This window comes from Heterodontus francisci, chromosome 11 (genome assembly GCF_036365525.1).
Source record: "Heterodontus francisci isolate sHetFra1 chromosome 11, sHetFra1.hap1, whole genome shotgun sequence".
Lineage (NCBI taxonomy): Eukaryota > Metazoa > Chordata > Chondrichthyes > Heterodontiformes > Heterodontidae > Heterodontus > Heterodontus francisci.
The window spans coordinates 33,286,526-33,302,475 of record NC_090381.1 but is presented as its reverse complement, the minus strand read 5'-3'; the positions used below and the strand labels follow the sequence as shown (position 1 = coordinate 33,302,475).

The 15,950-nt window shown below is 47.9% G+C and overlaps 1 protein-coding gene across 1 annotated transcript in view; it reads left to right on the top strand.

Moving 5' to 3' along the window:
* Positions 1-761: 761 nt before the first annotated feature.
* Positions 762-15,950, top strand: part of klhl30 (kelch-like family member 30) — a 38,963-nt gene continuing 23,774 nt past the window's right edge. The window contains exons 1-2 of the mRNA XM_068041958.1: positions 762-923; positions 12,096-12,939. Of these exons, the coding sequence (XP_067898059.1) occupies positions 12,124-12,939 (816 nt within the window). The 5' untranslated portion in view covers positions 762-923; positions 12,096-12,123. The remainder of the gene's footprint in view (positions 924-12,095; positions 12,940-15,950) is intronic.

Sequence of the window (15,950 nt, the reverse complement as noted above, 5' to 3'; positions counted from 1 at the left end):
AGGTTTTCCAATTTAAAATTCTCATCCTCATGTTTAATTTCCTCATGACCTTACCTCTTCCTCTTTCTATAACCTCCTCCAGCCCTACACTACCACCCCCTGAAATCTCCATTCCTCTGATTCTAACCCTTTGTGAATGCCTCCCTTCTTCTGGCTGACTATAGATGGTTATGCCTTCAGCTCTGTAGGCCCCCAAACTCTAGAATTCCCTCATTAAACCCCACTGCCACGCCCCTTCCTCGTCCCCTTTAAGAACCGCCTTAAAAGCCACCACTTTGACCAAAGATTTGATCGTGCCACCTAACACCTCCTGCACTGGCTCGGTATCCATATGTTTTTGATTATGCGTCTATGAAGAGCCTACCTTAAAGTTGTCTAATAAATGCAAGTTGTTGCTTGTTGATGGTTGTCAGTCCTGAGTTAGTTGGTTTTCCAGGGCTCCTGGTCCTCAGCACTATCCAGTGACATATGTGTGGGTGTGGGTGTGGACTGAGCACAGAATTAAGGTCGACTGATGCCCCATTGTTGAATGAAGGATGGTCACCTGCCTACAGGACTGGAGCCCAACCTGGCACAGTAAAACCTCATTTATGTTTATTCACCACAATATGCATTGAAATGAGTGGCCTAAGGGTTATATGCTGGTGTTAAATAATATTCTTTGACTGCAGTATTGCTTTAAGAACAGGTGGCTGAACATGAAGGCAGATAGCCAGGGCAGTGCTCTGTCCCCAGAGAGGATAAATATAGCTCCACACAGTAGAGCACGGCGGTGTACATGAAGACACAATACCCACACTAGCCTCCCCAGTTCAGCTACTCTCCTGTACAAGTCCTCTGTGTTGTCTTAAGTCGTCTTCACTCGGTGAGGAATCCATCCAGATGTGCTTTTAAGATTACAAGGAACCAATTGAAGAGCTGGGGTAAGTTTGAGGCATTTGTGCTCAAAGGGAGACAGGAGGATTTGGGAAAGCTTAAAGAATCACACTGGACTCCTTCGACAGCAGGAGATTGAAAAGTAAAACTTAGTTTCTTATTTATAGAGCTGAAAATTTAGGAAGTGTTACTGGCCTTAGCCTAGTGTGACTAGTAGGTACCGGGTGTGAGTGGCAGTTTACAGGCAGCTCCCATCTAGGCCCAAGTGTTGTGCTTGCATTTTCCCTCCCCCTGCCCTTCAGGATCCAGTTTCCATTGACTCTATTTGCTCTCTTTATAATTTCACAATGTCAATATAGCACCCGTGAAACAGGCCACTCCCATGAGACAGGGGACTCTGTGAGACAGGAAACTCGGTGAGACAGGATATTCTGTGAGACAGGAAACTCTGTGAGACAGGATGTTCTGTGAGACAGGAGACTCTGTGAGACAGGAAACTCTGTGACACAGGAGACTCTGTGAGACAGGACGTGCTGTGAGATAGGAGACTCTGTGAGACAGGAGACTCTGTGAGACAGGACGTGCTGTGAGACAGGACGTGCTGTGAGACAGGAGACTCTGTGAGACAGGACGTGCTGTGAGACAGGACGTGCTGTGAGACAGGATGTTCTGTGAGACAGGAGACTCAATGAGACAGGACGTTCTGTGAGACAGGAGACTCTGTGAGACAGGATGTGCTGTGAGACAGGAGACTCTGTGAGAAAGGAGACTCTGTGAGACAGGACGTGCTGTGAGACAGGACGTGCTGTGAGACAGGACGTTCTGTGAGACAGGATGTTCTGTGAGACAGGAGACTCAATGAGACAGGACGTTCTGTGAGACAGGATGTTCTGTGAGACAGGAGACTCAATGAGACAGGACGTTCTGTGAGACAGGAGACTCTGTGAGACAGGACGTTCTGTGAGACAGGAGACTCTGTGAGACCGGACGTTCTGTGAGACAGGACATTCTGTGAGACAGGAGACTCTGTGAGACAGGAGACTCTGTGAGACAGGACGTTCTGTGAGACAGGAAACTCTGTGAGACAGGAAACTCTGTGAGACAGGACGTTCTGTGAGACAGGAGACTCTGTGAGACAGGACGTTCTGTGAGACAGGAGACTCTGTGAGACAGGAGACTCTGTGAGACAGGACGTTCTGTGAGACAGGAGACTGTGAGACAGGACGTTCTGTGTGACAGGAGACTCTGTGAGACAGGACGTTCTGTGAGACAGGAGACTCTGTGAGACAGGACGTTCTGTGAGACAGGAGACTCTGTGAGACAGGACGTTCTGTGAGACAGGATGTTCTGTGAGACAGGAGACTCTGTGAGACAGACGCTCTGTGAGACAAGAGACTCTGTGAGACAGACGCTCTGTGAGACAAGAGACTCTGAGACTGGACGCTCTGTGAGACAGGAGACTCTGTGAGACAGACGCTCTGTGAGACAAGAGACTCTGAGACAGGACGTTCTGTGAGACAGGAGACTCTGTGAGACAGGACGTTCTGTGAGACAGGAGACTCTGTGAGACTGGACGTTCTGTGAGACAGGAGACTCTGTGAGACAGGACGTTCTGTGAGACAGGATGTTCTGTGAGACAGGAGACTCTGTGAGACAGGACGTTCTGTGAGACAGGAGACTCTGTGAGACAGGACGTTCTGTGAGACAGGAGACTCTGTGAGACTGGACGTTCTGTGAGACAGGAGACTCTGTGAGACAGACGCTCTGTGAGACAAGAGACTCTGTGAGACAGGACGTTCTGTGAGACAGGAGACTCTGTGAGACAGGACGTTCTGTGAGACAGGACATTCTGTGAGACAGGAGACTCTGTGAGACTGGACGTTCTGTGAGACAGGAGACTCTGTGAGACAGGACGTTCTGTGAGACAGGAGACTCTGTGAGACAGGACGTTCTGTGAGACAGGAGACTCTGTGAGACAGGACGTTCTGTGAGACAGGAGACCCTCTGAGACTGGAGACTCTGTGAGACAGGACATTCTGTGAGACAGGACGTTCTGTGAGACAGGAGACTCTGTGAGACAGGAGACCCTCTGAGACAGGAGACTCTGTGAGACAGGACGTTCTGTGAGACTAGAGACTCTGTGAGACAGGACATTCTGTGAGACAGGAGACTCTGTGAGACAGGACGTTCTGTGAGACAGGAGACTCTGTGAGACAGGACGTTCTGTGAGACAGGAGACTCTGCGAGACAGACGCTCTGTGAGACAGGAGACTCTCTGCGACTGGAAACTCTGTGAGACAGGACGTTCTGTGAGACAGGAGACTCTGTGAGACCGGACGTTCTGTGAGACAGGAGTCTCTGTGAGACAGGACACTCTGTGAGACTGGACGCTGTGTGAGACAGGAGACCCTCTGAGACTGGAGACTCTGTGAGACAGGAGACTCTGTGAGACAGACGCTCTGTGAGACAAGAGACTCTGTGAGACCGGACGTTCTGTGAGACAGGAGACTCTGTGAGACAGGAGACTCTGTGAGACAGACGCTCTGTGAGACAAGAGACTCTGTAAGACCGGACGTTCTGTGAGACAGGACATTCTGTGAGACAGGAGACTCTGTGAGACAGACGCTCTGTGAGACAAGAGACTCTGTGAGACAGGACGTTCTGTGAGGCTGGACGTTCTGTGAGACAGGAGACTCTGTGAGACAGGAGACTCTGTGAGACAGGACGTTCTGTGAGACTGGACGTTCTGTGAGACAGGAGACTCTGGGAGACTGGAGACTCTGTGAGACAGGACGTTCTGTGAGACAGGACGTTCTGTGAGACTGAACGTTCTGTGAGACTGGACGTTCTGTGAGACAGGAGACTCTGTGAGACTGGAGACTCTGTGAGACTGGACGTTCTGTGAGACTGGACGTTCTGTGAGACAGGAGACTCTGTGAGACAGGAGACTCTGTGAGACAGACGCTCTGTGAGACAAGAGACTCTGTGAGACCGGACGTTCTGTGAGACAGGACATTCTGTGAGACTGGAGACTCTGTGAGACGGGACGTTCTGTGAGACTGGACGTTCTGTGAGACAGGAGACTCTGTGAGACAGGAGACTCTGTGAGACTGGAGACTCTGTGAGACAGGACATTCTGTGAGAGAGGAGACTCTGTGAGACTGGAGACTCTTTGAGACAGGAGACTCTGTGAGACAGACGCTCTGTGAGACCGGAGACTCTCTGCGACTGGAAACTCTGTGAGACAGGACGTTCTGTGAGACAAGAGACTCTGTGAGACCGGACGTTCTGTGAGACAGGAGTCTCTGTGAGACAGGACACTCTGTGAGACTGGACGCTGTGTGAGACAGGAGACCCTCTGAGACTGGAGACTCTGTGAGACAGGAGACTCTGTGAGACAGACGCTCTGTGAGACAAGAGACTCTGTGAGACCGGACGTTCTGTGAGACAGGAGACTCTGTGAGACAGGAGACTCTGTGAGACAGACGCTCTGTGAGACAAGAGACTCTGTAAGACCGGACGTTCTGTGAGACAGGACATTCTGTGAGACAGGAGACTCTGTGAGACAGACGCTCTGTGAGACAAGAGACTCTGTGAGACAGGACATTCTGTGAGACTGGACGTTCTGTGAGACAGGAGACTGTGAGACAGGAGACTCTGTGAGACAGGACGTTCTGTGAGACTGGACGTTCTGTGAGACAGGAGACTCTGGGAGACTGGAGACTCTGTGAGACAGGACGTTCTGTGAGACAGGACGTTCTGTGAGACTGGACGTTCTGTGAGACTGGACGTTCTGTGAGACAGGAGACTCTGTGAGACTGGAGACTCTGTGAGACTGGACGTTCTGTGAAACTGGACGTTCTGTGAGACAGGAGACTCTGTGAGACAGGAGACTCTGTGAGACAGACGCTCTGTGAGACAAGAGACTCTGTGAGACCGGACGTTCTGTGAGACAGGACATTCTGTGAGACTGGAGACTCTGTGAGACGGGACGTTCTGTGAGACTGGACGTTCTGTGAGACAGGAGACTCTGTGAGACTGGAGACTCTTTGAGACAGGAGACTCTGTGAGACTGGAGACTCTGTGAGACAGGACGCTCCTGTGATACGTGCCTCGTAACCGGCCATTCTATAATAGGAAAATTTTTCAGAGGCACTCTGAAACATGCCATTGTAACTGGTTACCATGGTGTCATCTGGCCTCTAGTACATCGTTTTACATCAAGTAATAGTGTCAAAGCATCATTTAGGGCACACGTGGGGCCACTCGGTGCATCAAGTCCGAGAGCTATTCATTCAGTCGTACTCCCCTGCTCGATCCTCATGGCCCTGCAAGTCTATTTTCTTCAAGTGCTCATCCAATTTCCTTTTGAAATTCTGGATTGTCTCCGCTTCCACCACCCTGTTGGGCAGTGAGTTCCAGGTCATTACCACCCACTGCGTAAAAAAGTTTTCCCTCACATTCCCCCTGCATCTCTTGCCCAAAACCTTCAATCTGTGTCCCCTAGTCCTTGTCCCATCCGTAATGGGAACAGCTTTTTCTTGTCTATCTTAACTAAGCATGTCAAAATGTTGTACACCTTTATTAAATCTCCCTCAATCTCCTTTGCTCCAAGGAGAACAACTTCAGTTTCTCCAACCTAACCTTGAAACTAAAATCCTTTACCCCTGGAACCATTCTGGCAAATCTCCTCTGCACCCTCTCAAGGGTGGCACAGTGGTTAGCACCGCAGCCTCACAGCTCCAGCAACCTGGGTTCAGTTCTGGGTCCTGCCTGTGTGGAGTTTGCAGGTTCTCCCTGTGACTGCGTGGGTTTTCGCTGAGTGCAGGTTGATAGGTAAATTGGCCATTGTAAATTGCCCCTAGTGTAGGTAGGTGGTAGGAGAATGGTGGGGATGTGATAGGAAATATGGGGTTAATATAGGATTAGTGTTAATGGTTGGCACAGACTCGGTGGGCTGAAGGGCCTGTTTCAGTGCTGTATCTCTCTATGACTATCACATCCTTCCTAAAGTGTGGGGCCTAACCAGAGCTTTACAAAGGTTCAGCATAACTTCCCTGCATTTCTTGCTCAATGTCTCTATTTATGAAGCCCAAGATCCCATATGCTTTACTCTCTCAATATTCCTGCCACCTTCAAAGATCGATGCACATGCACCCTCAGGTCCCTCTGTTCCTGCACACTCTTTAGAACTGTGCCATTAAGTCCATATTGTCTCACCCTATCCCTTCTGCCAAAATGTTTCACCTCACACTTCTCTGTATTAAATTCCACCTGCCACTTTTCTGTCCATTCTACTAGTCTATCTATATCCTGTTGCAGGCGATTCATATCATCCTCACTGCTTGCCACACCTCCAGGTTTGGTATCATTGGTAAATTTTGAAATTCTACCCTGTGTTCCAAGATCCAAGTCATTTATAAATAGCAAATAAAGCAGTGATCCCAGTACTGACCCTTGGGGAGTACCACTGTCTACCATCCTCCAGTCTGAAAAATAACCATTTACCACAACTCGCTGCTTTCTCTTCTTAAACCAATTTTTAATTCATTTGGACAATGACCCTCCGATTCCATGAGCCTCAATTTTGTTACCCAGCCTGTTATGCGGTACTTTATCAAACACTTTCTTAAAATCCATATAGACAATATCCACTGCATTCCCTTCATCAACCTTTTCTGTTACCTCATCAAAAAATTTAATTAGATTAGTCAAGCATGATTTTTATTTATTCTTTTATGGGATGTGGATGTTGCTGGCAATGCCAGCATTTATTGCCCATCGTTAATTGCCCTTGAGAAGGTGAAGATGAGCCACCTTCTTGAACCACTGCAGTCCATCAGATGTAGGTACACCCACAGTTCTGTTAGGAAGGGAGATCCAGGTTTTTGACCCAGCAACAATGAAGGAACAGCAATACAGTTCCAAGTCAGAATGTTGTGTGACTTGGAGGAGCACTTGCAGGTGGAGATGTTCCCATGCTTCTGCTGCCCTTGTACTTCTCGGTGGTAGAGGTCGCGGGTTTGGAAGGTGCTGTCGAAGGAGGCTTGGCGAATTGCTGCACTGCATCTTGTACATGGTACATACTGCCTTTTACAAATCCATGTTGGCTATCCTTAATTAACACAAACCTCTCCACTTGCCTGTTGAATTTTTCCCTGATGATTGTTTCTAAAACCTTACCCACCACTGATGTTAAACTAACTGGCCTCTGGTTGCTCGGGCTGTCCTTACACCCTTTCTTGAATAAGGGTGTCACATTTGCCACTCTTCAGTCCTCTGGCACCTCCCCTATATTTAGGGAAGATTGGAAGATTATGGCAATCCCTTCTGCTATCTCCACCCCCACTTCCTTTAGCAACCTGGGATACAAGCCATCTGCATCAGATGACTTATCTAAACTAAGCATAGTCGGCCTTTCCAGTACGTCCTCCTGCTTAGTTTTTACCCTATCCATTGCCTCTACTGTCTCTGTTTCTACTGATATTTTGTCAGCATTCCCTTCCTTAGTAAACACCGATACAAAGTACTCATTAAGTATTTTAGCCTTGCCCTGCACCTCTAAGCATATATTACCCACTTTGTCCGAAGAGGCCCCATTCCAAATCTTACCACCCGCTTACTATTTACATGCCAATAAAATATTTTGGGTTCCCTTTTATGTTAACTGCCATTCCATTCTCACATTCTCTCTTTACCAGTCTTATTTTCCTCTTCACCTTCCGTCACGACTTATTGTATTTGACCTGGTTCTCACTTGAAGAATTTACCTGACATGCATCTTTTACCCTTTTTTTGTTTCATCATCATCTCTATCTCCCAAGTCCTGTTTTTGGTCCCCCACCTTTTGTCCCTGCTGGCATGTCCCTAGCCTGTACCTGAAGCATCGCTTCCTTAAAGATAACGCATTTTTCTGTTGCAGTTTTTCCTGTCAGTCTTTGGTTCCATTTTACCCTGGCTAGATCTTAGCTTATATCGATCCTTGCTTTTCTGCATTACTAGTCTAAACCTGATGATATAATGACCACTCTTACCCAAGTGCTCCCCACAGACACTTGGTCCACTTGGCACCTCATTTCCCAGCACCAGATCCAGCAATGCCTCCTTTCTAGTTGGGCTGAGAACATACTGATCAGAAAGTTCTCCTGAACACAATCCAGACATTCCTCTCCCTCCTTTCCCTTTACTCTAACATTATCCCAATCAATATTTGGGTAATTAAAGTCCCCCAATATCACTACCAAAGTGACTCTTGACAACGCAGCAGCCCACTGACGTCACCAGAGCATACCAAGCTGCGCACATGCACAAACGGTCTCCTGCACTTTGAGATGTTGCGCATGCGCAGCCTACGTCTTGCCTTGCCAGAGCTAACAAGCGCATGCGCAGAAAAACGCTCTCCCCCCTTAGCCACTCACTCCAGGCTGGTCGCTCCTCGCTCCCCACCACCAACCCCCCGCGGCGCTCCAGCCGCTCCATTCCCCCCTCTTCCCACTTGCCAGCCGCTTGCTCCCCACTCCCCCCACCCCCCACCACCAACCTTCCCCCCCCAACCCCCCACCCCCGCCTTCCAGCCCCTCGGTCCCCGCTTCCGCCCCTTGCCCCCACCCCTCCAGATGCTAGCTCTAGGCCGGGCGGGCTGCTTCCCTCCTCTTGGCCATTCGCTCCGCCTGAAGAAGCGAGGCGGACCGTGAGGGTTGACATGGTGATGTAGGAGTGAGTGACCGAGAGGAGGGAAGTGGCACAGCCTAGAGCTAGTGTCTGGAGGGAGTGAGGGGGGGAGTGGAAGCGGGGAGTGAGCGGCCGGAGAGGGGGATGGGGTTGGGGGTGTGAGTGTCCAGCGAGCGGGATGACACTGAAACCTCACAGAATTAGGGAGGGTGTGCAGCACTGTCAGAGGTGCTGACCTTCTGATGAGACTTTAAACAGAGCAATGTTCTCCATGGATCAAACATGTCCTTGTGTGGTGCCACGGGTTGAAATTGTTTTGTTGTGATAAATTGAACAGCGCCATCTTTAATCCTGGCAGCAGCCTGAATGTCGCAGACAGTGACGTTTAAGTGGATGAGGCTGCATTTGCACATGTGCTAGTACAGTGCCAGCTAGTGGTTGCATTGTCAGTAAACACAGCCTATCACTACTTTATAGTTCTTGCACATCTCTGTGATTTTCCTGAAGATTTGCTCCTCTATCCCTCACTATTTGGAGGCCTATGGAATACCCCCAGTAGCATTATCGTATTCATTTTGCTTCTCAACTCTAAACAAATGGATTCTGTCCTTGCACCCTGAAGGACATCTTCTCTTTCCCAACACTACAATATCTTCCCTAATCAGTACTGCCACCCCGTCTCCCTTTTTTCTTTCTCTATCATTTCTGAACACTTTATATCCTTGTATATTAAGCGCCCAGCCCTCACCATGTTTAAGCCACATTTCCGTTATTGCCACTACACCATATTCCCATTCTGCTATTTGTGCTTGTAGCTCACCAATCTTATTAACCACACTTCATGCATTTACATACGTTGTAATCCTGTTTTTGCATTCCTTGTAGTCCTTCTCAGTGTGGTCCTATCTAATATGGAACTATTCCTTTTGCTTGTACTGTCCAACACTCTCACATTATGCACCTTACTCGTCTTTTCTTCTTCCACATACTGGTGCCCTTCTCCCTGCCAATTTAGTTTAAACGCTTCCCAACCACACTTGTGAACATCCCCGTGAGAACACTGGTCCCAGTCCTGTTGGGGTGCAAGCTGTCCCTTTTGAATAGGTGCCTCCTGCCCCAGAAATGGTCCCAATGTCCCAAGAACCTGAAGCTCTCTCTCCTGCACCATGCTTCAAGCCACAGATTGATCCTCCCCATCTTCCTATTTGTACTCTTGCTAGCATGTGGCACTGGGAGTAATATAGAGATTACTACCTTTGATGTCCTACTCTTTAATTTCCTCCCTAGATCCTGAAAATCTGACCATAGGACCTGAATACCTGCCCTTTCATTGATACTGATTTGTAACAGAACTTCTAGCTCATTCCCTTCCCCCTGCAGAATATTCTGCATCCTCTCCATGATGTCCTTTACTCTAGGGAGGCTACACACCATGCAGGACTCATCATGACAGTTACAGAAATGCCCCCTAACTATGGAATCTCCCATAACATTTCTACACTTTGCTGTTTCCTCCTGTATAGACCCTTGCCCATTGGTGCCAAGGTCTGGACTGCACTCCTTCAGGGTATTGTCAGTCCCAGCATTCTCCAATGCTGAGTACCTGTTTGCGAGGGGAATACAGCCCGAAGACTCCTGCACCTCCTGCCTCTTCCTAGTCTTCCAGATGGCCACCCACATAATATCCGAACTCTTATTATCTGTGGGGTGACCACCTCCTGGAAAGTACGATCCAGGAAACGCTCCTACTCTCTGATACTCTGCAGTGACTCCAGCTGTCACTCAAGTTCGGAAATCCTGAGCTCGAGCTCAAGCAGCTGGAGACAATGCCTACACACATGGTCCCCAAGACACATGAATTGTCTTGAAGTTCCCACATGGTGCAGGAATTGCAAGCAACAGATGTCAGCTGTCCAGGCATGATGCAAAAGAAACCCCCTAGGCCTTCTTTAACAACCTAGTTAGTACCCTGTTTAAACTATTAATTTCAATTAATACCTCTAATCCTGCTCCATCCTTATACTCTTATTAAATAACTTACTGTTATACTAATCACGATTGAATAATTTTAATTTCCCAGCTCCAAATTTGAACCAATACACTAGTTTTGAGAGAAAAAAGAGAAAAATACTCACAAACCAATTACTTACCTTCTTTCCTGCGACGTTACACATTGATTTACTTTAGATCGGAGTCAGTAGGCTCTGAAGCTGCGCATCTCCCCCTCGGCCCACTCCTTTATCCTGCCACCATCTCACTGTGTTCTCACTCTCAGGCCTGCTCCTATATCCTGCCACCGTCCCACTGTGCTCTCCCGCAATGCCTGCTCCTATATCCTGCCGCCGTCCCACTGTGCTCTCACTCTCAGGCCTGCTCCTATATCCTGCCACCGTCTCGCTGTGCTCCCACTCTGAAGTCCACTCCTTTATCCTGCTGCCATCTCGTTGTGCTCTTTCTCAGGCCTACTCCTTCATCCTGCCGCCAGTCCCGCCCATTCTTCGGATGTGATCTCACACAGTGCTGTACTTGCAGTTATTTAACTGTGAGAAGCATCACAGCTGAGCTTGAAGCTGTACTCACCCAACATGCATTGTCTAACTGGGGGCACAGGACACTTATCACGGTTGGTTTGCCCCTTTCCAGTCTGGGGATTTTGAGGCCAACTGTAAAAGAAAGACTTGCATTAATATCACACTTTTTATGATGTCAGGGCATCCCAAACTGCTTTATAGCAATGAATTACTTTTGAAATGTAGTCACTGTTGTAATGTAGTAATGTCAGCGGCTTTGTGCACAGCAAACTTCCACAAACAACAATGCGATAAATGATGTGGTTGAGAGATAAATATTGGCCAGGACATTGTGGAGAACTACCCTACTAGAGTTATAGAGTCATGCAGCACAGAAACAGACCCTTCGGCCCATCATGTCTGTGCCGGCCATCGAGCATCTAACTATTCTAATCCCATTTTCCAGCACCTGGCATGTAGCCTTGTATGCTATGGCATTTCAAGTGCTCATCTAAATACTTCTTAAATGTTGTGAGGGTTCCTGCCTCTCCCACCTCTTCAGGCAGTGCATTCCAGATTCCAACCACCCTCTGAGTGAAACAAATTTTTCCTCAACTCCCCTCTAGACCTCCTGCCCCTTACTTAAATCTATGCCCCTTAGTTATTGACCCCTCCACTAAGGAAAAAATTTCTTCCTATCCAACCTATGGCTAACAGACGATGCCTTGGTGTAGCGTCCTATCTGAAAAGCAGCACCCTTGACAGTGCAGCACTCCCTCAGTACAGTGCCAGCCTGGATTCTGTGCTTAAATCCCTGGAGTGGGGCTTGAACCCAAAACGCTCTGACTCAGAGATGAGAGTGCTTCCACTGAGCTGCCACTGTAATCTCCTAAATGCTGCTCCAGCTAAAATCAGCTGAGCACAGATTCGAGATGGAGCCTGAGACTCCTGCTCTGCTGTCCTACAAATAGACAAATGTAGCAGCAAAGTTGCATCCTCAATCCGCAAAGTAAAATTCACTCCTCTGCTTTTATCCAGGGTCAGATTTGCAAACAATGGCTGTGATATGTCTCTAAAAGCATCGGACGACCCGAAACAGTGGAGCGCGATGGTGCGGAATGTGGACGACCTTAACTTCTGCCTCCCCTCCCACCCCCAGAGCCTGCTGGAGGGTCTGAGATCCCTGAGGTCCAACCCCAAACTCTCTGATGTCACCCTCGTGGTTGGCGGCCGGGAATTCCTCTGCCACCGGAGCGTCCTGGCGCTTTGCAGCGTCTACTTCCATGCCATGTTCACTGGAGACTTTGTCGAGAGCATCTCGGCGCGGGTGGAGGTCAAGGAGGTGGAGCCCGCGGTGATGGAGATGCTGATTGACTTTGCTTACACGGGGAAGCTGACCATAAACCAGCAGAATGTGGAAGCCCTGACACAGACCTCCAACCTGCTGCAGTTCAGCACCGTCCAGAAGGTGTGCAGCCGCTATCTCCAGCAACAGATTGACCCCACAAACTGTCTGGGGATCTACGAGTTCGGGGAGCTGTATGGCTGTCCAGAGGTCATTGCCAAAGCGCGTTCCTTCCTCCTGGAGAATTTCGAGGCGGTGTCCCAAAGTGAGGAGTTCCTACTGCTGGGCAGCGAACGGCTCCTCGGATATCTCGGTGCAGAGCTCCTGCAGATCCAAGAGGAGCAGAGTCTGGTCCAGGCCCTCCTCAGGTGGATAAGGTACAATGAGGCGGAGAGGAGTTGCTTTCTTCCTGAGCTCTTTGAGCTGGTTCACCTTCCACTGCTGTCTGTGGAGTATCTGAGAGACCAACTCTTGCCTGATAAACTCATTCAGGAGTGCGAACACTGCAGGAAACAGATTGAGGGATTTCATAGCAAGGTATGGGTTAGCGAGTGTTGTACCAATTGGTCCAATTATCTATTGATTAATGTTAAATAACTGTTGATTGAACCTGAAAAGAACGGCAGCTCCAAGACAGACTGGTTTATATATAGAATAATGGACTATTCCAATGCTCTCCTGGCCAGTCTACCATCTTTCACTCTCCATAAACTTAAGCTCATCCAAAATTCTGCTACCCATATCCTAACTCGCACCAAGTCCCAGTCAATCATCACCCCTCTGCTCGCTGACCTACATTGGCTCCCTGACCAGCATCACCTTGATTGTAAAATCCTCATTCTTGTCTCCAAATCCCTCCAGGGCCTCAACCCTCCCTTTCTCTGTAACCTCCTCCAGTTCTACAACCCTCCGATATACCTGCCTTCCTCCAACTCTAGTCCCTTGAGCATCCTCGATTTTAATTGCTTCATTATTGGTGGCTGTGCCTTCAGCTGCCTCGGTCCTAAGCTCTGGAATTCCCTCCCTAAACCTCTCTGCCTTTCTTTTGTCCTTTAGGACACTCATTAAAACCTATGTCTTTGGCCAAACTTTTAGCCATTTGCCCTAATATCTCCTTACGTGACTTAGTATCAAATTTTGTTTTGATAACGCTCCTGTGGGATGTTTTACTGCTTTTAAGGCACTATATAAATGCAAGTTGTTGTTGCATGCGCAGGAGTGAGTTACAAGCTCAAATCTAATTGAGGGGTTCAGATGATTTATAGATTAATGGATAGCAAATAGCAAGCTATAGGCTGTATAATCAAATTGAGGGGTTTGGTTGGTTTATATATGACTAACAGATACCTGGAGGTTAGTTATAGGCTGGAATCTAATCAAGCTGTCTAGACTACAATTCTAAGCTACTGGAGTTTTTGATGTCACCTTACTCACAACATTTGATTTCTTCCTGCAATTACTTCTTAGTGTTTGTGCTTTTTTATTATACGGTTTTAGCTAATGAGTAACCTTATACTATTTTGGATCTATAGTGTTAAATGGGAGGGTGGAAAGAACAGTTTGTGCTATTAAATTACAATGAACATTGTGTAACCTGCTGGAAGTTTCTTGAAATCATATATGTGTGCACAGCCCATGACTGGCTGGAAGGTTATGTAGAAAAATCATTAGGCTAATCTGCAGAAAACAGTATAAAACACATTCAACCAGCAGCTAGAGCAGACTTATGCAAATACAGAACTGTGCTTCTTTGTAGGTTGGAATTTCTGCTACTATCCAATTTTGGATAGGATATCAGTGGAAAAGAGACAAGATTGTGTGATGAGGCTCACAACTGCCTCACCCACCTGACCTAGGATCCCCTTCCCCAACTCTTGCTAGGACCACCTGCCCACTAGATGCAAATGATTGGGGAGGTGCAGGTTACAGCTACATTTTCCACCTGTCTGCCACTGATTCCTGGTCCCTGGGCAGGCCAGGTGAACCATGTCAGTAAGCCTGGAGGGAATAGACCCACATATATCAAATGGAGGGAGAGGGTGCAGGAGAGGCCTCCTCTCCCTCTGCTTGCTTACCTGCTGAAGGCCTCAGTCTTGGCTGAGACCTCAGTCATTGTCCTGCATCAATCGTTAGCAACCCTGTGGCCTCTTTAATGCTGCTTTCCATTTCTTCGAGTGGGGTACAGGTCTGTAATGACCCCAAGATTCAGGAAACTGGACCAGGGTCATGGTAGGATCAGGGTGACCAGCAGCTGTCTTATTCCAACACTGTAGCAGCAAGATTAGGAAGATCCAACCCTGAGCATCTGCAGGATGCCATTTGTGATAACAAGTTCCACATTCTCACCACTCTCTGCTTAAAGAAGTTTCTCCTGAATTCCTATTGGATTTATTAGTGAGTCCTTATATTTATGGCCCCTAGTTCTAGTCTCGCCTGCAAGTGGAAACACCTTCTCTACTTCTACTTTATCAAACCCTTTCATAATCTTGAAGACCTCTATCAGGTCATCCCTCAGTATTCTCATTTCTAGAGGAAAAAATCCCTAGCCTATATAATCTTCCCTGATAGGTATAACCTCTCAGTTCTGGTATCCTTGTCATTTTGCAGCTTCTCCAGTGCCTCATTTAAATATTATAATTATGGGCCCGCCTCTCCAGAGCAGGTTGCTGGGACACCCCAATATCTACCACAGATAAAACAGAAATAGGCGTGTGTGCAGCGGGTTGATATTGGATTTTGTGAATTTGATGATTTAAACCCCACCCCCATCCCCAAGCCTCTTCCATTTGTCATGGGGTTATGAAAACTCCCCCCAGAGTGTTGGGGCGGGGGTTGGTATAATTCTGCAGAATCCATGTTTGGCATCCATTGTTTTTAATCTACAAAAGCTACAGTCTGAATATACATATACAATGAATGGAACTGAACCATGACAGAGAGATGTGGAAAATGAGCATTATCACTGTCAGTGTCTGGAAAAATGTGGAGAAGCTGTTGAAATGTGAATAGATTGCTGGGATATATAAGCAGAGTAGTGGAGTGTATATCTACAGAGAATGTGCTGAAGCTTTATAACACACTGTTGACATAAGGTGTTGTGCTCAGCTCTTATGACCAAGTTGTAGCTTGGCTCAAATGGTCCATCTTGCCTGAGTCAGACAGTTGTGAGTTGAAGTCCCACTCCAGGACTTGAGTATATAAGTAGGCTAACAATTCATTATTGGAAATCTTGTCTTTTGGATGAGCTGACAAAGCAAGGCCCAGGGTGGTTTTAAATATCCCATGGCACTATTCAAAGAAGCCCAAGGAGCTATGCTAGTGTCCTGGCCAACGTTCCTCCCTACACCAAAAACAGTTAGTTATAGATCTCGTTGGCTGTTTGTGGGATCTTGCTACATGGGGCAGGATTTTGAGCCCCTACTGGAGCTGGGAACGGAGGTGGGCAGGTTCTAAAGAGTAACCCAGCCGGGGCGGGTGCTGGTTCTCTGGCTCCATCCCGCCTCCAGGCTAGTTACGAACCTATTGAGGCCAATTAAAGGAGGCCAACT